Here is a 24,956-nt window from a genome sequence, read left to right as displayed (position 1 = left end):
TTCTGCTCTCCTTCCAACTATAGGCGGGGTAAGCATAAAATAAACAAATGAAAATAATTTCACTTAATGGCAGGTTCTACAAGAAAGGTAAGAGAAGGTAAGTGGGATCAAGGGACTCAAGACACCAGCATTAAATAGATGGGGTGGTCTGAGAAAACTTCTTTTTAAGGAAGTGGTATCTGGGCTGAGGCTGAATAATCAGAAAGAATGAATCATATGAGAAAGAATATGAATAAGGAGAAGAGGCTGCAGACCATCCTGGATCAGAGGGAAGAGCACATTTTAAAGCTAAGAAGTAAGGTAAGAGTGTGGCCTGTCCCTAAGACAAAGGAGGCCAGAGAGGCTACGATGTGGGAGTAGCTGAGTGAGGACAGGCAGGCAGGGCCAACATGGTATTGCTGTGTGAGGCACAGTAAGAAATACAATTGTTTCCATTTTCTCTAAGAAGCTACGAGATGCTTTTTTAGTAGAAGTTTGTCATGATCCAATCTATGGCTTAAGTTCATGAAAAATATAATTCACTCCCTACAAATTATAAACAATTTTATGACAATATGAATAATTCATTCACTGACTATAAATACTAGAATTTGATGGAAAATAATCATGGTTTTGTGGAAAGGTAAAAGTAAATTTGGGGGAGACAAGTAAGAGATGATGCAAAGCTAGCTTGGGCTCATCTTGAGCAGTACAGACAGAAATGGTTAGATTTAGGGTCAGTTTTAGATCTGAAAACAGCAGAATCTGGGGATGAATGGGATGTGGTGAGTAAGAGTCAGAAGGATTCCCAGGGTTCAGACTTAGCAATGTTCAGGTGGTGGTGTCACTTACAGAGACAGAAAGGGGGGTTGGGAGGAGCAGGGGTAGCTTTTGGCAGTGGGTGGGAAGTATCAATGGATTTGCTGTCAAACTCATTTGTATTTCACAACAGTCAAGCTTTTACGTTCACAAATTAAAAAACTCTACAGGAATACAAATTCCTTTATACACTGGCATCAGTTCAGAATATAGAATTCCCATAACTTACGGAATAGCCCAGAAAAATTTACTGTATTTTAGGCCACAAAAATAAAACCATTTCTGTCCCCGTAGAGCCATTTCTCTCTGTCCCCAACTGGTAGATCTTATGAATTCTTCCAGATTCAGCTGAAATGTCATTAAGTTCTATCATCTTGCATATTTATACTTTTCAGTGGCAAAGCAATTATTTTATCATTTTTATTCCTAAAACACTGCACAGGTACCTACCTCTATTATAAATATTATTAATTACATGTCGATCTCCAAAAGTATGTTACTCACAGTCCTTTTATAAAACTTATAGACGGTGTAATTTATGTTTACATATCTATATACCAGTTTTCTCAACATACAATTTTTGGCCTATTATATTAGCATAACATGGAATTGTGATAAAATAAATGCAAATTCCTGGAGCTTATCTCAGCTTTAATGAATCAGAATCTCTAGGAGTGAAGTCAAGGGAGCTACATTACAACAGGTGTCTCAGCTGACTACACTCCCAGTGACAAGTAAGAACCTCTGCACCTGACTCTACGATCACAGGCTCGGAAAGGAAGGCTTATTTTTTAATATATTTTATTGATTATGCTATTATGGTTGTTCCAATTTTCCCCCTTTGTCCCCTCTGCCTGGTAATCTCATTCCCTCTGGCAACCCCCCCCCTTAGTTCATGTCCATAGGTCATGCATGTAAGTTCTTTGGCTGTATTCTTAAAAAAACCCGCCTATCTATTTATTCTTTACCTACCAATTTGCAGTTCTTAATCCCTGCAACTTTTCCCTTATTTTCCCCCTTCCCCCTCCCAACTGATAGCCCTATAAATTATCTCCTTACCTATGATTCTGTTTCCATTATCCTTGTTTGCTTAGTTTGTTTTTCAGATTCAATTGTTGATGCTTGTGAATTTATTGCCATTTTAAGGTTCATAGTTTTTATATTCTTCTTTTTCTTAAATAAGTTCCTTTAACATTTCATATAGTAATGGCTTGGTGACGATGAACTTCTTTAGCTTTATGTTGCCTAAGAGGCACTTTCTCTGCCCTTCAACTCTAAGTGATAGCTTTGCTGGATAGAGTAACCTAGGTTGTAGATCTTTGCTTTTCATCACTTTGAATACTTCTTTTCAGTCCCTTCTAGCCTTCAGTTTCTTTTGAGAAATCATCTGACAGTCTTATGGGCACTCCTTTGTAGATAATTATCTGCTTTTTTCTTGCTGATTGTAAGATTCTTTTTATCTTTAACCTTTGGTATTTCAATGATGATGTGTCATAGCGTGATCTTCTTTGTGTCCATCTTGTGTGGGACTCTCTGTGCGTCCTAGACTTGTAGGTCAATTTCCTTCACCAAATTAGGAAAGTCTTCCTCATTATTTTTTCAAACAAATTTTCCATTTCTTGCTCTTTCTCTTTTCTTTCTGGCACGCTTATGATTTGTGCCAGAAAGACACAGATGATTTGATACCTTTGTGACATTATTTGAATGTTGGAACATTTGAAACAGCCCCAGAGGCTCCTTAGCTTATTCTTGTTTTCTTTTTTCTTCTTGCAGTTGTGATGGAATATTATTTTTTATTATGTTCCAAATCATTGATTTCATTTTGAGCTTCATTCACTCCACTGTTAGTCCCTGTAAATTTTTCTTTATTTCATTTAATGTAAACTTCATTTCTGCCTGGGTCTTTTTTATGATGAAGTACCCAATAAGTCTTTGAGCATCCTGATAACTGGTGTTTTGAACACTACATCTCCATTTTGCTTAGTTCTTTTTCTGAAGTTTTGTTCTGTTCTTTCGTTTGGGCCATATTTATTTGTTGCCTCATTTTGGCAGCCTCCTTGTGTTTGTGTCTATGTACAAATAGAGCTGCTTTGACTCCAGGTCTTAGTAACGTGGCCCTACTACGGAAAGCAAACTTGTAATGGGGTAGATTGTAGGTGTGCTTTCTATGAGAGGGTGAAACCTTAGACAATCGCCAGGGCGGGAAACCCAAGTGAACCGGGATGATTGAATCTCAGATATTACGTGACTTCTCTGTGGCTCTATATGGGAGATGACTCACAAAAGGGACAATAGCGCTGCCTGGCCTCTGGAGGAAGCTGTCCTCAGGCTCTTGCCCTGATGCCGGACACTTCAATTTCTCCATGTGTCACACTGGTGCCCTTCCAGCTGCTGCCTGGTGCTGGAGTCCAGTGGGAGTGAGTCTGCATAGGTCCTAGGTCTGTTGGGGGTTCTTTAAGAGGAGACTCCTGAGAATCCTGCAGTTTCTTCTACTACCTTAGTACCTACTGGTTTTTACAGCCAAAAGTTATGGGAACTTATCTTCCTGGCAGTAGAACATTGGACTGGTTTGTCTGGTGTGGGGCTAGAATCCTTCACTCCGAAGGTATCCCTCCCAATTTTTATCCACCACACATGGGTGTGTGACCTACCTTTCTTCATCTCCACGGTTCTGTGCTTCTGTACCTCTCCACATGTCTCCACTTCTCTGCGCCTCCTAACAGTCTGGATGAATGTGACTTCTTTAATTTCTTGGTTGTTAGACTTCCATACAGCTCAATTTTCTGACAATTCTGGGTGATATTTATTTTGTAGTCTAGTTATAATGTTTTGTTGCTGTTGCACAAGGAGGCAAGCTGTGTTTACCTACACCTCTTGACCAGAAACACATTCACTAGGGAAGGTTTATTTTTATCACCAGTATCTGGCATTGCCTAACCTAAACTATGTGCTCTCACAAATGGTTTTTATATTAAATTATTGATTGCAACTGACCATTCCAAATAGATAATTAAAGGCATTGGGCTACTTATGTATAAAGGCTTGTCTTAGTAACAAATTTCTCACAGCATGCATGTGAATTTGTTTTCAACATTATATAGTGACTTAAAACAATACTTTTGACTGCCTTAGAAGGAAGCAACCAGAATTTTTTATGCTGATTTCGACTCTGATATAAGTGTTGGTACTTAACAATACAGCCAAAAACATGACCTTAAACAGATAGTTTTTCCATTAAAAAATTTCATCTCTGACAGTTTCACAACATAAATGTATATAAAAAATATATTTTCTAGCCAAAGAGCTTTAATCATAGGATTTAGGGCAAGAGAGACATACAAATCTTACACATCTGTACAAGTCATATGTAATTAAATTTATGGCATGAAGTTGGCCTTCAAACAAAAGTAAATAGTTCCCTTTCCAAGTGTTCCTCCTAAACCTATCTGGGAATATTACTTATGCATCCTCCCCCTGCCCCCAGCCCAGCATGGTGTTAACATACTCAACACATCTGTGTTGCATTGCCTTAATTCATCATTCATCTACTGCAAACTCATGTGAAATTCAGCATAAAAGAAACCTACTTTAGTAGGTATTATTGGATAATGAACATTCAATATATCAAAAAGTTATCCTATAGAAAAAATTGCAATTAGTTTGGTTAGAGAATGGACTAAATGAACGAAATCAAGATCCCAGCATTAACACACACAGCCTTAGGTTTAGTTAGAATGGAGGTGTCTCACCCATGCCTACCAGCAGTAAGCTTAGCTTAAGCCATTATCTGATCTGCATATAAACCAAGTAGAGGGTATGCAAACCTTAGTATAAATACACAGTTTTTCTCTTAGTGTAATGGAACTGAACAGATAAGGATTGTTCAAAACATGCCCCGTATCCTGAACTACATTTTAAAAACATTGTGCTGTAATTCAGTGCTACAGAAGAAAACAACTAGGACTGTAACTCAGGTTTGACAGGAATAATGGCTACTTTAGGGTTGGTTTTTTTCTTTTGTTTCAGGTTTTTTTCTTTTGTTGTTGTCATTTGGGAAGAAAAGTAGAGCACAGTTAGTTAAAAATGACTAAGTTTAAATTAAAAAATGCAAAACTTAATTTTCAGGTGGCCAGTAAACTGGTGAAGTCAAAATAATCAAGTAAGGCGCCAGTCTGTCACTGTGGTCTTCCGTCCGCCTTACCCGTCCTCTGCCGGGCTCTGCCTGTGGGAGAGCCCCGGGCACTCCCCACCGCACCCGGGGCGACTGCGCCGTCCGCACGCGCGCTCACGCTGTGCTCTGGGATCCAGTGTCCATCTCCTCAGACAGAAAAATGGTACAATTACATAAATTTTAAAAAGAAAAAAAAACCTTTTCGTCGCTTTATTTACTTATTATAGACTTTATTAATTAATCAAATCATATTGTCTTACTGAATATTATTTAGCTAAATAAGGAACATTTATGACAGTTTGGTATATATTATGAAAGATAAAAATCTCATAATTACACAATAAAAACCATTAGCTTCACATAGCTTAAAACAAGAAAAATAAACTCTAAATTGTGAAGATACTGCACACATGTTTGAATAGAAACAAATAATTTAAGAAGTAGTTAACCATATAACATAAAGTATAATAATTTGTATGTGAGTAAACACATTTGAACACATAAGAAACCTGAGAATACACTTGACACCAAAATCTCATTTCAAAAGGAAGTTACAGATATGTCTCAGAAATCTCACAGAACCTGAGATTTTGAGGATTTTCTTTTAAGATGGCATTTAAGAATCATCATACAATGCTTAATAGTTAATAAATTGAGTCTAAGAATTTTTATTTTACAGTTTAGAGTGGGCCACATTCCCAAATGCTAAAACTAATCTCTGCCTGGTGTCATTATAGTCACGCTATGGGTCATTCTGATAGCTGTCTTCAACACCAACTGGTGGCAACTCACACAGTGCTAATGACTTCAGCTAGAGAAGAATGAGAAGGTTTTATTTGTTGGACAGAATCACCCACTATTTCCTAAATTGAGGATGGACTGGTTTAAAAATCATGTCAGAGAGTTGTTAGGTTGGTCCACAGGCCATCTGATGACTGAATTTACCTGCAATTGTAGTCCTGATGCTGGAATAGCCATGTTCTAAGTTATGAGGAGGAAGTAAGTTTAGTCTTTCATTTTTGTCAGAAACAAAGAATCTTTCAAGTCCTTGATATTGTTCAGTTATAGGCTTACTTCTGTGGGCTATTTCTTGTAATGACTAGGAAACAAAATATTCAACAAAATTAAGTTTATTTTACCTCATCAACACAAAACAGCACATTCATTTATTGAGCACCTACTGTGTCCTTAGCATGGATTCTTCCCTCATCAAGTTTACATTGTAATAGTGGGGACATAAATAGTAACATTTATATATGGTAGGTTTTAAGAAATGTATAAACCACAATTACATAATAATATGAAAGTTGCCATCTATCCAAGGAATGTCTGAGTTCATGAAACAAAGTTTTTCTTTCTCCTTCCCTTCCTTTATTTTCTTTCCTCAATGTCTTTGTGCATACATTATCTGGAAAACCAAATCCCTCTCATAAGCAGTGTTTTCGAACTAGTACTTCTTTCTGTACGTAAAATAACTTCCAAAATGAAAGTAAAATATCAAAGGGAATAGATTTGATCAGATCATGGTCATAGACAGAGTCCAAATTAACAAAATATTCATCATGAAGCAAGTAGGACACGGAGGCAGGATTAGAGAAGTTTATATGGTTAGAAACTAGCTGACCTAAGTTTTGAATATAGGTCTATTTCATTGGATGCCTAGGCTCATTCCATCACTGTATGATTCATTTTTTGATATATTTTCATCCTAGGGAAGACTATAAGGACATTAAAAAACTATAGGACTCTAGTAGGAAATGATTCATGGTTCCGAAGTGAGAGCTCCAGATGGGCTTAAAATGTACCAGAGTGGCGACTGGTATTTAAAAGTTCCATAATGGACCTAATGAATGCCTCAGTGCAGTCTGTTCAAGGAGATAACCAAGGCAAAGATAATTATTATAACTCTATTTAAAGTGTATAAACCATACAATGGTAAAACGTTACAAAACCAAGTTAGTGACCAATAAATTATTTCCCTCAAAGACAAGTCCAAGTCCACTCTAATCCATCTTCCCCGGTTCTCCCAGACACTGAAAATCCAATCCACAGAACCCCTTCAGCCCCAGCGGAGTTTGTATTTGGATTAGGCAACTGCAAATCTGAATGGGTTTACAAGCCTTGGTTGGCAAGTAAGAACAATGAGAGTGGGTCTGTTAGTTCTTCCCAAACTCACAAAGTAAATATTGGTTGTTTCGGAACCAGAACCAAGTGCCCCTGGGTAGACCATGTTCTTCCCTGCCCCTGATCCTACCTCACTGCTGCTTGTTAGTACTTAATTCCGCAGGAGCTCCCACCTTTATGAAGAACTCAATTTCTGAAAACCCAGGGCAAAATGAACTCTTACGCTTAATTTGGAAGTCAATTAATGTCATTGCTAAAAATTACTCCTATTGCTCACTCTTGAATTTTCCACCAGAACACAACAGATGTTAAAGTACTTTCTGTTCAGGGAATGGCTTGTACGAGGGCAGGAGGAACGCACAAACAGTGTGTGCCATCAGCAGGGATGAAAAGACAGCATCTTACTTATAAAGCACTGTGCTCTATGATGTAATCATTTACCATTTTTACAATAGTAGCATGAGCGATCAAAATATGATTAGTAGCTTTTTAACATTTCACTTTAAATTATGAAATACTTTAAATATACAGATACAAACAACACATGATTCAACTTCATCACACAATTTCATATCAGTAATTTGAAAGATGTTTCTGATTCCTAAACCAAAAATAGATATTAATCTTTATAAATCTAACTAATTGTATTTCACTGAAGTTGACACACTCTATTCCAGTGATATTTCTGACTTATCACATTTGAGTGTATCCATAAAGAGTTATAAACATTGTAAATGTTTCCAAAAATGCTATCAAACTCTATGTATCATTTTACATTTCAATTTTAACATCCTATTTTTGAGATATATCCATGTTAATAAATGTAGTTCTATTTTATTTATTTCACTTACTATATTACTTTCTACTAGGATATGAATTACCACAGTTTATGTACCTGTGAGTTTTGCCAAATGCCTTTCATTAGGTTACGGAAGATGATGTCTCCCCCGAGGACAAAGGTCAGGCAGACCTATGCCCAGTAGAAAAAAAATGGTGTTTTCTTTGCTCAGGTTTCCTCTCCCACAACACAACACACTGCATGTGCAGGGGTCACCTAGCCCTCTTCATAATGCCCTGGGGAAACTAGAAAATTAGAGGTCTTGTTTGTTCTGCCAGCAGTTCAATCTATGATCAACTGTTTTCTTCACTGAGAGATGGGAGAGAACAGCTTATCTGCAGTGAGGGTTTATTTGGGGGCATCTATTATTATCTAAGCTGTGGGAATGTCTTCCCAGAAGGAACTGGAATTTAGTTTTGTCAGATACATTCAGGGCATCAACAGACAGACATGGGTTAACATTAATGCTAATTTCGTGGCTTGGCAGTTCCAAGCAGGAAATGGATACTCAAACTCTCAACCTATGCTAACCGAAAGAAAACTCAGGACATCTATTTTTCAAATTAGATATCTTACTGACCTGGCCCAGAGCCCCACAGAAATCAGTTTCCTTTCACATTCTTGCATCTGCAAATATGTCTCCTGGTGAAGTCCTTCAGAGACTAGCAGACTATTAGGGATCTAAGGTTCTGCATAGGTCTCAGTTCCAATTTCACACTTCAAAAGAAGCAAGGCCTGTCACACAGTGGGCACAGAAATCCAATCCCCAAGCAGAAGTCACACCAGCTCAATATTCAGTCCAATTTTTGGTGCCACTTTCAGTTTAGGCCCTGTGGAGATTCACTTCACATGATTTTAAAGGACTGTTCAGATGTTTAACTTCCCAATTTCCAAAGGATTTTACATTTGTCTTGCTCAATTACCCAAGAGTTCATTATCAATAACACTATTAGTCAGTATGCAGAACAGAAATTTATATGTAGGTTTAAAACTTGGCAATAATGCAATAATGAGCTAGTTTACCTTTTTCCCTAAGAAACAAAAACTTCACCCTTATTTCTTTATTAGCCATGTTCCTTTAAATCCTATACTTACATCAATCCACAAAGAGTGATTCTATCTACATATGTGCCTTTTTAAAATTTCAACCAGATACTATACAGTGAAAAAACTAGAAAGGATTTATTATACTAAATTTTCCATAATAACACTGCCAATTAGAAATGTAACAGCACTCTTACTATGGTGCATGAGATGGGCCTTCAAGTTTTATTTGTCATAGAAACCATTTATTAAAATGGCATTTACCATATTAGAATCTGTCCTGTAAGTCATTAACAATCTTTCCCATATAACTCAAACTTCAACTACCTCATGATTATATATAGTAGCACATTTTAAGTTCAGTAAGTAACATTTAAGAAAATATTGGCCCTGGCTGGTGTAGCTCAGTGGATTGAGCACGGGCCTGTGAACCAGAGGATTGCAGTTCGATTCCCAGTCAGGGCACGTGCCTGGGTTGCGGGCAGGTTCCCTGCAGGCCAGTTCCCTGCAGGGGATGCACTAGAGGCAACCATACATTGATGTTTCTCTCCCTCTCTCCTTCCCCTCTAAAGATAAATAAATAAAATTTTAAAAAAAAGAAAATATTGTGTGAATGTAAAATTTTCTTATGATGTTTCCTATAAAATTTATAATATAATAAGCATAATAGAAAATTACCAGTGGTGACTCCATAGTTTTTGAATCTTCACAGTCTGGCCTCTCAGGAAGATTGCTAAATTCCAAAGATTCTTCAATGTCTTGTGAAAATTTCTCCTTAATGGAAGGTGTTTCTAAAGCTACACTTGGCAAAGAATCCTTGCTCTCAAATGACATGCAGGAATTATCCAACTTCTGATTACTTTCCATACCGTTTATACTTTTCTCTTTGAAATGTCTTTTAAAGCAGCTGCTTTCGCCTAATTTTTCAACAGCAGGAGAATAAACATCGGGGTCGACATCTTTATCTAATTTTGTATCTGAAGTTCCTGCTGCCAAAAACACACATTTACAAAAGTTAAATAAATACATTTAAGCAAATAAATGAAATAATCTGGTCCTAACCCAAATGCTCTGTGGTGTAAACCTGTATCATTAAACACTATGTTATTTTTATAGTGAGTTCTCAGTATTAAGTTATGATTATGCAGTTTTTGTTCATAAATGATAATCATGATTTACTTAGGCATTCAAACCTTAATGAGCTAGAGACTAATAGAAGTAAGCAAGATTTTATTTTTTAATGAAATCTTGAAATTGATGCAAATTTTTATGCAGCCCATGGTTTAATTTCTACTTTACCTCCTCCCTCTCACTCACGCTTTATGACAGCAATTTAAGAGAAGTAACACAGACGCGATCTTACTCCTACGTTTTGACTTTTTTCCCTTAGCGTGCTAGTGATAAGGAGACCAGAAAGCAGAGGAAGGTCTGCCAGGTCAAACGGCAGACGTTAGGGGCACGTGGAATGTTCAAGCCGGGACACCTGCCTCTGGAACTCTACAAAATGAGCAAGATTTTATTCGTCAACACCCCATTGTTTTGGCTTTTAATATATCACTTGGTTCAGATCATTGGTTTCGATCTGGCAGCACAATGGATTCATCAGGATGGACTCTCGAAAACTGTCAGCGTGTGGGCCTGACCCCAAACCAGCTGAATCGGACCCTGCGAGTCGGACCCAGCACTGTCTTGTCTCCTGTGTGTTCGTTCCCTCTCCCTCTGCCAATTTTCTGGGTGATTATAATGTGCGACCCAGGTTGTGAACATTGGTCTAGATTTTCTGAAGAGTAAAAAGCACTGAACAATGTTTGCACTATAGTGCTTTCATTTTAAATAAAAAATATTTATACCATTTTCCAGATTTAATACAGTTTCATCCGATTATCCCTTATTCTCTTTCCAATATAAACACCTTATCTCTGTAAGTATACTGTGTAAAACAGTAGAGGCTATGACTAAAATAGGCTCCAGTGATGTGACTTCTCTTGTAGGCGAAACAACTTGTGGCAAGCAAATGCTGATGCAGCTCAGCAACCGCATGCAGCATTTACAACGTCCACTTCCAACAACTATCACCTCTTACACTGTGCAAATACTCGGAGAAATGCAATAACTTGGGAGTCATAGAAATGCTTTAATAAGAACAATTTTACAAAAGCTATTCAGTTTAATAAAACTTCCATAATAATGCTGTACTTTCCTTCTAAACTTAAATAGAAATCATTTGATTGTTGTTGTTGTTGTTTGACAGAAACACCTGCCAATTGTTACATGTAAATGTCTACAACTAACCTCTACACTATTTTTTCAAGGTGGCAAAATTCCATTATTAGGATCTTTTGCTGAAAAGGAGGCAAAATAGCTATTTATTAATGTTTAAAATGTGATGCAGAAAGTATAGGCATTATTTAATTTAACCTATTTATTAGAAGCCCTGTTAAGTCATAAAAATTGGATAAATTGGTTTAACATTCATAAATCAATAGAATTTATCACATCATGTTAAGGAAGAAAAATCTAAGGATCATATCAGTCAATATAGAAAATGCACAAAAAAATCTAACACACATTTATGATTAGTAAAAAAAACTCTTAGCGAACTAGAAATAAAGGGAAATCCCTCAACCTGATAAAGACTACCCAAAAAACTATAGTTCACATCATACATAATAATGAGAAACAAAGAGCTCTACTCCTACAATGAGGAACAAGGCTAAGTTTTCCCCTCTTATCTCTCCTTTTTAAAGATTGAGCTAGAAATTCTATCTAAGCAATAAAACAAGAAAAGGGAGTAGAAGGTATACAGATTGCAGAAAGAAATCTGATATTATTCATACAGGATATGATCATCTGTGTACACAACCCAAAACGATCAACAATGGGAAAGGAATGAAGTGATTATTGCAAAGTTGCAGGATACACGGTCAACGTACAAAAGTCAATCACTTTCCTACACACCAACATGAACAAGTGGAATTTGAAATTAATGTAATACCATTTGCATTAGCACACAAACAAATGAAATACTTTAGCTTAAATCTAATAAACTATGTACAGGTCTATATGAGAAAACTAGAAATCTCTGATTAAAGAAATTGAAGAACCAAATAAATATACAGTCCATGTTCATGGTTAAGAAACTTCAATATCATCAAGATGTGAGTTTTTCCCAAATTAACCTATAGACACCATGCACTCCCAATCAAAACCTCAGCAAACCATTTTGTGGATATTGATTAATTTATTCTAAAGATTATATTGAGAGGCAAAAGACCCAGAATAGCCAACATAACATTGAAGGAGAAAGACAAAGTTAGAAAATTTACACTATATAACTTCAAGAATTACTATATGAGTTCTAATAAAAGCAATGTGGTATTAGCAAAAATATAAAAAATAGATCAATGAAACAGAACAGGGAATCTATAAATAGACCCACATAAATATAGTCAGCCCATCTTTGACCAAAAAACCAAGGCAATACACTAGTGGAAAAAATCACCTTTTCAACAAATATTGCTGGAACAACTGGTCCGCCACATGCCCCCCAAAATAATCTGGACACAGACCCTACACCCTTCACAAAAATTAACTCAAAATGAAGGATAGACCTAAACATAAAACGAAAAACCATAAAACTCCTAGAACAGTGGAGAAAATGCAGGTCATACTGAGTATCATGGTGACCTTTCTGAACACAGCACAGAAGGTAGAATCCATGAAAGAAACTATTGATAAGCTGGACTTTATTAAAGTTAAAAATGTCTGTTCTATAAAAGATACTGTCAAGAAAATTCGAAGACAAGCTACAGACAGATGTGGAGAAAATATTTGCAAAATACATACCTGGTAAATACTGTTATCCAAAATATACAAAAGAACCCTTAAATCTCCACAGTAAGAATGACTGGTTCTTCAGTTATTCTGACAACCCAGCTGAAAAATGGGCCAAGAACCTTAGCAGAAACCTCATCAAATAAGATATATTGGCCCTGGCTGATGTAGATCAGTGGATTGAGAGCCAGCCTGCTAACCAAAGGTCACTAGTTCAATTCCCTGTCAGGGCACATGCCTGGGTTGTGGGCCAGGTCTCCAGCAGAGGGAGCACAAGAGGCAACCGCACATTAATGTTTCTCTCCCTCTCTTTCTCCCTCCCTTCCTCTAAAAATGAATAAATAAAAGAAGATACAGTGATGGGAAACAAGCATATGAAAAGAAGTTCAACATCATAAACCTCTAGGGAATTACAACTAAAAACAACAATGAAATACCACAACACAATTATTAGATGGGCAAAAATCTGAAATGCCAGCAACATCAGGTGCTGACAAGAACACGGAGAATAGAAACTGCCCTTCATTGCTGGGGGATGCAACGTGGCACAGCCACTTTGGAGGACAGTTTGGTGATTTCTCACACAACCAAATAAGTACGACGTATGATCCAACAATCACACTTCTTGGTATTACCCAAATGAGGAGAAAATGTAGTTCCAAACAAAAAACCACATAGAGATATTTATAACAGCTTTATTCATAGTTGCCAAAACTTGGAAATAACCAAGGTGGTTTCAATAAGTGAACATACAAGTGTAAATAGATTGTGCTAAATTCAGACAATGGAATTTCAGCACTAAAAATAAATGAGCTCTCAAGCCATAATAAAACATGGAAACACCTTTCAATGCATATCACTAAGGGAAAGACACCAATTTGAAGGATACATATTGCATAATTCCAGCTATATGACATTCTGGAAAAGGCCAGAACTGTGGCAACAGTAAAAATATCAATGGTAGCCAGGGATTAGGAAGAAAGGAGGTCTGAGAAGGCAAAACACACAAAAATTTCAGAGCAGTAAAACTATTTTGTGTGAAGCTGTAATGCTGGAAACATGTCACTATATCCATAGTAACCAAGTGTGCAACCCAGACTGAACCCCAATGTAAACTATGGATATACAGTGGTAACAATGTATCAATGCATGCTTGTTGATTGGCAATGTACTACTCTGGCTGGAGATGTTGATAGTGGGAGAAGCTATGAGTTTGTGGCAGCAAAGGGTCTATGGGAACACTACACTTCCTGCTCAATTTTGCTGCAAACCTAAAACTGCTCTAAAAGTCTATTTACATAAATTAAGTATCTTTAAAGTAACACTCAATAAACATTTATATTCAGCCTTTTCCCATAAGTAACTGAAACACCATGCTCCATGTAAGTTAAAAAATACCTTCTGGACTAGACTGAGAGTCCTCTAAAGTTCCTAAGCTCCAATTTGGGCATATTTTCAACCAATTTTCTTCTGAGTACTAAATTTTCTGGGTTTAAAATGAATAGTAAAATAGTTAAAGCTTTTATATACTACAATGCCAATTTATTTTATTAAATTACCAACATTTATTGCTAATAATATTACTCAAGGAAAAAAGTTACCTTCTGAGTTATCTTCACAGTAGGAGATGTTGCTTAGATAAAGATGTAAGAAGTCTGTTTTTCCCTTTGTAAAAACATGATGACGAAGGATGTCCTTTTCATACAGAAAAGCATTCTGATAATCATGAAACCTGCAACTTTCATGTTTACAGACAAGCAAAAGAATACAGTTGAAAGAAATAATGTTAAAATAGTAAAGAGTTCCAGCTTATTAACACAAATATAATAAAACCTTAAGGGAATGGGGATATTCACTTGTGTTTTAGCCTTGCTGTGAGACACATTGTAAACTCCAAGTAACTAAACAGTATCATGGATTTAAAAGAAATAGGGAACTGGGTCAACACTGATTTAACTACAAAATTTTAACTGAAAGTTTCTTTTCAATATATTCTGGAATAAGTTTTGTTCTTTATATTCTTTCTTCAAATGATGGAGAGTTATCTTTCAAGCTGATTGACATCTGATGAAATCAAGGGTATTTTATACAATTTATTGGGGTAACATTGGTTAATAAAATGATATGGGTTTTGGGTATACAATTCTATAATACATCTTCTGCATAATTTATTGGGTTTACCACCTGGAGTCAAGTCTCCTTCCATCAAATCAAAGTTTTATACTTAAATAAACTTTTAGTTGTCCATCAATGAACTATAAGAGTTAAAATGGCATATGTGGCATTTGTTCTATCTTTAATGTTGATTACTACATATAAGCATTGTTACAATTTAACATTTTCTATTAATTGAGTAATATATTGAATGCCTGATATTTTTGTAAGCTCTATACAGTACCATCATAAAAGCTCATGGATTATGCTTAATCAGAAAGGTCTTCTTGTATTGCCACCTATGATTCATTATTTTTCTTAGAAAATAAGAAGCTCCAAGGGCACTTGTAAACTCAAGATGCACAGCTACAGCCAAACCAGGATCAGTAATTTTTTCTGATTTCTCTAACACCATACATGGAGCTCAAGCAAAAATTTGTAATAAGATACATAAAACAATCAAATTAAAGAGCAGAAGTGCCCCTCATTTCCTTAGGGATACAGCAGTGAATAAACACCTCTTATTTACAACCAGAAGGTTGTCTGCCACTTGCTGACAAAATGTCAACTATCAAAAGCACTTTTGTGTCTAGATATCTGGGCCTACGTGTCTAACCATGGGGCTTTGAAGGCCTGAGTGCCTCACAAAAGCCCATTGCTGCTCCAAAATACCAACAGGGGTTTAAGTTGTTGTGAACATATAAGCAAAGAATTGGCATAGGGGTTACTCAGTAGAAAATTCAGGTTGCTGTTTAACCAATTTAATACTTTGTAGTCAAAACATCTGAAATCCTAGCTAAAGTTTCAACAGTGAAGGGGACTTAAAGTAATTTTTAACATTACTAACAAACACAGCTAGATGTTATTTTCCATTTGGAAATGACAAAATTCTATAAAATTTGCAAGTGAACCATTATACTTAATTTGTTAATTAAGCAGTAAAATCTACTAAGGAAGTAATCTATAATTTGGGAGCTCTTTTGATCTCTCAAACTAATCCTTAGTAATATCTATTTTACTTAGGGTTCATAGTAAATTAAAGTGAGAAAAATTCAGTTATCTTTAAAGAACTGAACACAGCTCATGAAATATATCAGCCTTGGTCAGCAATCTCAAAAAATAGCAATTCCTAAATTCATAATCATGTATTAAATAACCCAGATGTTAGGTAAGTGTACAAATATATCATTGTGGACAAATTTCAAATTGCTGAATGATGACAAACACCAGCAATATTGCACCCAAATTTAAACACAACTTTAGTAAAATACACTCTAACATAAAGTTGTTTTTTACATTATAAATTTCTCATTTAAAAAGATACTTGATTTTCAGTGGGTTTTTAATAAGCCTCAAAGGTGAGTCAGAAGGGCCTTACCTTTGTCGACTGTCTGCAACAGCTAATTCAACTTTGTAAGGTACGATGTTTCCTTGTTCTTCAAATTCCTCTTCATTAGTCTTATCAAATGCATTTTTGTAATATTAGTATATTCAATAAATATGCTATATATTAACCAGCTAACTTTGAGTAATATTTAGAGAAGTTTCTTCAATAAATAGTGTCATGAGCTCTCTGACTATATGTCATAGATCATGAGTTTCTAGAAGAACCCAACAAATTCAAAAGATACTGGTTGAGGGCATTTGCTCTGTCACTCATTTTATCATTACTCTCACACTCAGAACCAACAGTAACAACTTATGTTTCCTTTCGTACCTACTAAGTGCCCAGTAGATTATTGACTGAGAGGCTTTTAGTTCTCTGGCCAGAATGTTATAAGCTTACCATATACATAAAGAATTAGTAACAAGCATACACACACATACATGCACATGTGTGCAGATCTATTTTGCTCAATGGCTAACATTTGTCCAGAGGAGAAATAAAAGTGTTGGTAGGTGCAATGCACACAGATCTGCACACACACATCAGGGGCTAGTAACCTAAGGAAGAAAGTGCTATTGGTGAGATACTTCCTACATTCTAGGACCTTTCTTCGACAACCACAGTAATATAAATACTGAGGATAAGTGGCGTATTCAACTACTAGGTGACTGGAAAGTCAGAAATGTACTGAGGTGGTCACAACTTAAACTTTCAGCCGGAAGCTCTAGCTCTAAATGGCTCTGGCTTTAGCTGATCTTACTTGTTGTCTTCTAGAGGTTTGTATTCATGTAATTATTATACTACATTCTAAAATACTCATACTATTTTTCCTTTAAACAGAAAGTAATATGAATGACATTCAAAAAGACTAAATATATACATATTTTATTAGATGCCATACTAATCTGTGTCTAAAAGCCTGATAACATAAAAAACCTAAATCAACAGGCAATAAACTACATTTATATACATAAGTTAAAGAATAAAATGTCTTCTTATTTCCATATGACATGCTTCCAAAGAATGGCACATTATCAATATAGATATTTACCCTCAAACTAAAATAATACTCTTATTACTATCAGCATGTTTAAATTCAAACATTTACAAATTTCCTATTAAATTATGTTGAATTATGAAAGAAAGCTTATTGCAAATAAAGTCTAGTTGTAACTATATGTTATGAAGTTGTCGTTTATTAAGTAACATGAGTAGTCATTATGCACTTACATCATCCAGTTCGACTATTTTTACAGATGTTTCAGGTCTGTCTACTTTGACTTCTTCTACGGGCATAAAAAGTGCTGGGCACTGTAGTGTGGTCTCCTCAGCTAGGAAATAAGATTAGAAAATAATATCATCCAAAAATATACTTTACCTGATCATTTCCTATGTTCAAATAAGACAGCCAAATTTTTTGAAGTGTGTTCTCTCATGCATGCCCACAAATATATAAATGTTGTCAATGTCCCTAGTGCAGGCAAAATACACATTTTCTTAACATTCAATTTTTAAACAAAACTATTTAAATCAGGCAAAGTAAATCTAGAAAATGGGAAGAAAGAATGTGTTTTGATTGGAAGATAAAGGGTACATAGTCCAGTTGAGAATGGTACAGTAAAGAAAAACAAAAGTGGACGCTGATTAATGCTTACAGTATAATTTGAAATAATAAATTTGAAAATCTCTAATCTGGACTGAACTGACCATCACTGTCTTCATCACTTTCAGTGTGAGGATGTTGTGCCTCAGTAGTGGGTGTACACTGAGGTATGAACGTATCTGGTAGCATGTTCCGAAGTTGCTCCGGTGGAGTTCTACAAAACAAGAAGGAAGGAATTAAAAGACTAAAATACATTATCTAAATCTTCCCAGACAAAATCTTTATTTATTTCACCAAGGAGTGAGTCTACAAAACTAATAAAGAAATCACAGCTGTACCTCAAATTTACAGAAGAAAAGTATGATTGCACAAGGGAACCTTAATCTACTAAAATAATTTTGTAAATTAAATTAACATCATATAACACTTTAAAATGCATATTCCACTGTTTTTTGTTTAGGTTGAAAAGTAAAGTTCTAATAGAAGTCAGTGTTCCTGCAAAAGGCACAGGAAGCCCATTAAACACATTACACTATTTAACAAGCAAATTTATTTATGAATATGCACTGTGTCTTACAGCTTTGGCATTATGTTGATAAGTTTAGGAAAACCTGAAGACATTTTTCTAAGCTTCCATCAAGCCAGAAGGGTCCCATGATATGAATATGAAGTGTTCTGACTGTGGCATCTGTCACCCAATTAATAATGAGGTTTGATGTGGCTCATTTCATGTTGAAGGGATTGAAGCATAGGGATTTTCAAAGGTCAAGAGTGTGCATCTGGTTTCAAAGGTTATTCCCAAATTATGGGAAGCTGTTTCCTTTTTAACCAAGGATAAAACTGGCTGCAGCCCTTATAGACCAAACGATCTAATGCAGTCCCCATAAAAAGGTCAGGGCCTTCTTCATAACAGTGAGAGGTAAAATTGATACATAAACAGCATGCATCAGGCTCTGTTCTAATTTGGGGCATTTAATCTCAGTATATACATTAAGTAGACACTAGTATTGTTTTAATTCTATAGATGAAGACATCAAGGCACAAAAAAACAAACCAACTTGTTCAAAATCATTCAGGCAATAAATGCAGAAGAAGAATTTGAACCCAAAGCATCTGCCTCCCCAAGCCCGTATTTATAACCATTACTCCATATACTGTATTTGTCTCCATCTGCAAAGGCATAAAGTGGATGGTTTCCTGGCAATCTACAGTTATGTTCATTTTCCCAGTACAGGATATGTATAAATCAGAACACTCTCAAATATTTACTTTATTCAGCTTTGCATCTTAACAAATTTGATGAGCATATAATTTTACATCCATAATTTAATTAAGTGATAAAGATATTGAAGGGTAAAGATTAAAGACAAATTGGTGCCTGGCCATCACAAATCTTTCCAATTTGACATGGATATACTGCATTAAAATTCAATCACAGATTCCTGTAAGTGTATTATTACCCAAATACTTCTTCATGAAGTGAAAACATCTGATTTTATGAGTAAAGACTTGAACCAAAGACTGACAGAGTCTAAGTAGTAAAGCATAGGACCTAAGAACCCCTATAGATTGTTAATTATAAACTCAATATTTTCCAGATGAGACAATGCGGGCCAAGAAATTTAAGTGATTTGCCAGTGAACAAATAACCAGTTAGTTAATAAACTAAGTCTATTGTAGGTATTGAACCCCTGGCACCTATGCCTTGTTAAAAGATCAAGCTGCACAAATGAAGGATAAATATAGAGGGTATTTTAAAATATGATTACCTAAAAATTAAAATGAACATTGGCCAACTCATTTGAGGAAATGTGTGAGGAGTGGTCCTAAAGGTACTCTGTGAATTTGCTAGGCTGTTTGCCCCACAACCATCAAGGAAGGTCATTTTTAAATGCAGTGTCATATCCACCCACTAAAACACTGATTTCAAGATTCGTCTGGGGTTGGGTAGAGGAACCAGTACTTGAAAAACTTGCCCTGGGGACTTCTGATAGTCAAATGGAATAGATAATTAAATGTACTAAAAAGAGTAGGGGAATTTGAGCAGGAAAACCAGCTAATTGCTAATATTCACCCTTTAAACACTCTTAAGTTAAAATCATATGCTTCCTTTCATGAAACTTTCCTAGAATTTTAAAGATCTACTGGAGACATTAAGACATAGTAAGATCTGTCAACACTTCTTGTTAACATTGGTTGCACATGTAATACAAAAAAGTTATTCAAATAATAAAAGAAATACAAAAAATAAAATGTGAGGTAATGTATATTCATAAACCTGTTATGAAACAGGACAATGATAGGCAAAGACAAAGTCTTAACCATGATCATCATTATCGACATGGGAAATTCTTCAGAAGCACAGCATCAGAAATGTTGTAATCAATTTACAATCACAAGCTTGTAAATTACAAATGGATTGCCCTATACTAACATCTGAAATTGAGACATAAAGTATAACTCAAAAGAAATGATCACTGTTTTAAAATATTGACTAGAAATAAGACTGTAGCAAACATGTTCACTAACCATTATTTTCTAATAAGAAAATTTACCAATGCTCATTATTCAGCATATCTCAGGACTTCATGTACCCAAGATTAAAGGTTTTTGCACGTGTCCAAATACAAATGATGGTGGTCATTTAAAAACAAAATTGTGCTTCTTTTATTGAACAACAAATTCAGTATGAAAGGCATCAATGAGCAGCCACCACAAAAGATAAGAAAACTTCATGTTACTTTTAGGTAATAATTCTTAAACTAAGAGGAGGCAATTGACAGGTACACACCACTGAGTTTCTCACCTGAAGAACTGTTACAGGCCTCATAAAAGAGAGACATATAAAACTTAAACAGTATCTACATAGGAATAACTAAAATAAGATATGAATGAACTTAAAATGCTGCAAATAAACCACAATGTTATACAACTACATTCCTAACAAAGTGACCATCAAAAGAAAAAGAACCTGAAAATACCAAGGCACTGGCAAGAATAGAGAGCCACCAGAACACTCCTAGGCTGTAGGAAGGAATGCAAAACTGTGCAGTCTTATGGAAGGCAGTTTGGCTATTTCTCAGAAAGACAAACGTACACTTACCATACAACTTAGCCAATTGAGTCTCAGATATTTACTCAGGAAATTAAAAACCTATGTTCAAACAAAAACCTGTATGCAGGTATTTATAACTGATTTAGCCATAATTACAAAAAAATCAGGATATTTTTCTTTTAAAAAAAAAGATTGTATTTATTTATTTTTAAAGGGAGGGTAAGGGGAGGAGAAAGAATTTATTGTTTGCCTCTCTCATGTTCCCAGCTGGGGACCTGAAATGCAACCTAGGCATGTGCCCTGACCAGGAATTGAACTGGTGACCTATCAGTTTGCAGTATGATGCCCAGCCCACTGAGCCAAACCAATCAGGGAATACCAGGATATATTTCAACATCTACATAGATGAACTTTATATCCCAGTGATGAAATAATATTCCACAATAAAAAGGAATAGATTTTGATTCACTCAAGAATATGTCTGAATATTAAATGCATTTTGTTAAATGAAGGACACAAGGGCTGCACATTGCATGATTTCATTACATGACAATCAGAAAAAGGCAAATGTATAAGGATGGAAACTGACCAATGGTTGCCATACGCTGGGGGAGAAGAGCTAACTACAAAGGGGAAGCATGAGCAAATGTCAAGGTGATGGAATTGTGCTGTTTGGGACTACGGGAAACCCTTGATTTCAGGCATTGATAAAAACCCAGAGAACCATACATGACATTATGCTAGTCAGAATTTTTCAAAGTATTCCATAAATGGTAAAATCACTCTAAAGGAGGTGGGAAAGAAATGAGTATCATGGCCTGAGCAACTTTGGAAAACAAGGTGGTGCCTGCAAACAGCGGGGTAGCCATAGCCAGCACTGTGCACAAACAATGTGCTCCAGGTGCGGAATTTTTTCCCACAGTGAAGTTAGCAATTCTGAAACCACTCTATACATATACCGAAGGTGTTAAATTATTAAATGCATCGTAGATAATGACAGCCAGAATTCTCACACTGTAGGTGGAAGAAACTACAGATAAGCAAAGAGAGAACGTAATGAACCACATGATTCTGGTTTAGAGCTGGAGGTATGAATGCAAACTCATGTTTAAATAGATGTACTTTTTTCCTAGATGTTCTCTGAGAAGGCCTGGGACCTGTGACACCTGAGTCTCAGTGAGCACAGATAGAGCCCAGATACAGGTTTCTGAACATGATTGCCGACAATAAAAGTCATGATTCTTTGGAGAAGTGATTTCTGAGTTAGGACAGATAAATACACCTTGAATGCCATAAAAATGAAGAGATACTCAAAGCAAACCAACTGACAAACAAAAGCCATGTTGAAAGAAGAGAGGCATCAACCTGCAAGAGTCTCAATGGTCAAAGCAGAAACTGTTTGAGTCACAAAATAAAGAATAGTATCAGATTTTAATAAAAAAATAAATACCCATGAGTCCGCATAAGTAACCAGTTGAATGCATACATGGATATCCTTCCTTGAGGAATTTCAATAATAAATGTAAAAGAAATGAAAGAAATAGAAAATCACCGACAGAGCAAAGAGTAATAGGTGCTGCAGGACAATCTGCTGACAAATGTGAGAATTAGTAAATGAAAATGTAAGGAAAAGCAAGGCTTTGCATCGTCTCAAAGTACCTCCCTGAAATATTTATTAACTCATATGATGGGAATATTTGTGTCCCCCTAAAACTCAAAGGTTGAAATCCTAACATCCCACAGGATTATATTAGGAGGTGGGGACTTTGGGGTGATGTGGTCATTTGGGCAGAGTCTGCCCTACCAGGAGAGTGAGAAGACAGCCACCCATGAATCAGAAAGAGGACTGTCATCAGACTCCGAATCTTGACCTCGGAGTTCCTGATCTTCAGAACTCCAAGAAATAGAGGTTTGTTGTTTATAAGCCACCCATTCTGCAGTATTCTGTTATAACACCTCAGTGGACAAAGACAACAATTGGTATCAGAAGCAGAGTGCTGTTGTAACAAATAGATTTTAAAAATGAGGAACAAATTTTGAAGCTGAGTCATGGGCACCAAAGTTTTGAAATCCATGCTAGAAAAAGGCTACATTGCTCTAAATGGACCTTTAAAGACCATTCTGGTGAGGGCTCAGAAAGAAGAGAGAGCTGTAGAAAAAGACAGTCTTCTCAGAGAATGCCTAAGTAATCTTGAACAGAATGTTGGTAAGAATTTGGATGGCAAATGTCATTTTGAGGTATCAGATGGAGATAAGAAACATATTATCAGGCAATGGAAGAAAGACAATCAATGTTAATAAACTGGTGAAGAACTTGGCTGAATTGTGTTTTCTGTCCTAGGGTTTTATGAAAGGTAGAATTCACGAGTATTGGAGTTACATATATGGGAGCAACCATCTTGCTCCTATCCCTGACAGACTGTCTCATCCAGGTCAGTGGGACACCAAGAATGCCAAGTGGACCCTTGCTGAGCATGCTGTCTCAAGTGGTACTTTCTGCTGCCACCATTGCTGCCCCCTCCCTCAAGAACACAGCCATCCTCGGTCTAGAAGTATTGCAGGCAACAGGGATCTTTCACTTCGGGCAACTGAGTCTCGCCCCTGTACCACCTCTCCCTGAATATGGAGGAAAATTTGTCAGACTGATTCCTAAGAAATTCTTCCAGTTCCTTTATCTTAAACCAGTGTAATGGGACCCTGTGTACTCAGAATTGGGCTTATGCTATATTTTCTAACCAAGGAAATATATGTGGTTAGTCCAGAGGCCATCTCTGCCATATCAACAATAGGGTTATCTATGTAACAAAAAACTATGCTGCCTCAGTTGGGGAATTTACTGATAAACTCAATAAGCAAAAAATTGCCCAATTAAAAGAAGTGAAACAACTTTCCATAAAAAACACCCAGAATGCAATTGATCTGGAGAAGTGCTAGCAGGCACTGGTCCAAAAGTCCCATTACCTGTTTGATGTCTAGAGGAATCACATTGTGATGGTCTCAGAGGCTACTTACTGGGAATGGCTACAGAGAGTACACAAGGAGGTAAAGGATAACCTGTCTTTCTGTGCAGAACATGATGTGCTGGAAGGAGCAAGAGCACAAGATAAAGTGGGTGAAGAAACACCAGGTGCAGAGCATCTCCGGACACCAGAGAAAGGAGACCATCGCCAAGTGCGCTGCAGATCTACAACTGCTTGCAGTGAAGGCTCTGGCACAGGCAGTTCTGTAAATGGATCTGCCCAAGTTGCCACAGCTGGAAACACTTGGCTGAATGGAAACTGGGCCACAGCCACAGCTGTCTGTACTGCAGCACAGGTTACCCCACCTAAAAATGACGAGAACGAGTTTCTTCTAGTGACGGAACTAAAACAATCTATTGCCCCAAAAATGTTTCTTATGCTTCTTACTGCTCCATGATCACTTTTGAATATGCAGTTCACTTTTAACAAAAGTTGGTACCTAACTAAAGACTACCAAGTTATAATTAAATTTTGTAATTAGTTCCACCATCTTATAATAAAGTGGCAGTTGAAAAAAAAAAGAAATTGCTTCTATGGCTGAGGCAATTTCTAAGCAGTGTTAAAGAAGAGTCCTGGTTTCTCATGTCTGCTCATAGTAAAATGCAAGAAGAGAGAAATTATTTAAAGAAAGAATTATTAATCAAAAGAAAAGCAAAACTTAAAGTTTTGGAACATTCTCAGCCTACTGGTATTGAAAAGAATGAAAGAGCCTATTCAGGAGAGAACAGGAAGTATAGGACCAGAGGATCATCTGACAGGGAGATCAGTCAGCCATCTAAACAGAAGCCATGACCTACTGTCCAATACAATGGAAGAATGACCCCAAAGGGAATTCAGAAATCATCAGGACTATCTCTCCCATCAGAGAACAAGAGAGCTCTTGGTTGCTGCAGAGAGCAATGCCCAGGGAAACTGTAAGGACAAGGCT

At 36.3% G+C, this 24,956-nt stretch overlaps 1 protein-coding gene and 1 pseudogene across 2 annotated transcripts in view; one reads left to right on the top strand and one right to left on the bottom strand.

Moving 5' to 3' along the window:
• ZBBX (zinc finger B-box domain containing) overlaps positions 1-24,956 on the bottom strand; it is a 95,569-nt gene that overhangs the window by 13,526 nt on the left and 57,087 nt on the right. The window contains exons 10-16 of one of the 2 annotated variants that reach the window (XM_037163268.2): positions 18,058-18,167; positions 17,581-17,681; positions 16,342-16,421; positions 14,411-14,547; positions 9,654-9,964; positions 5,915-6,068; positions 5,000-5,116 (exon numbers count right to left, since the gene is read on the bottom strand). In XM_037163268.2, the coding sequence (XP_037019163.2) occupies positions 5,000-5,116; positions 5,915-6,068; positions 9,654-9,964; positions 14,411-14,547; positions 16,342-16,421; positions 17,581-17,681; positions 18,058-18,167 (1,010 nt within the window). The remainder of the gene's footprint in view (positions 1-4,999; positions 5,117-5,914; positions 6,069-9,653; positions 9,965-14,410; positions 14,548-16,341; positions 16,422-17,580; positions 17,682-18,057; positions 18,168-24,956) is intronic. The other variant, XM_037163271.2, reaches the window with a different exon arrangement.
• LOC119062320 (ATP synthase F(0) complex subunit B1, mitochondrial-like) lies at positions 23,483-24,237 on the top strand (annotated as a pseudogene).

Source organism: Artibeus jamaicensis, unplaced genomic scaffold, assembly GCF_021234435.1.
Source record: "Artibeus jamaicensis isolate MK-2021 breed Jamaican fruit bat unplaced genomic scaffold, CSHL_Jam_final scaffold_474, whole genome shotgun sequence".
Taxonomy (NCBI): Eukaryota; Metazoa; Chordata; class Mammalia; order Chiroptera; family Phyllostomidae; genus Artibeus; species Artibeus jamaicensis.
This window is presented reverse-complemented; position numbering and strand designations above follow the sequence as displayed.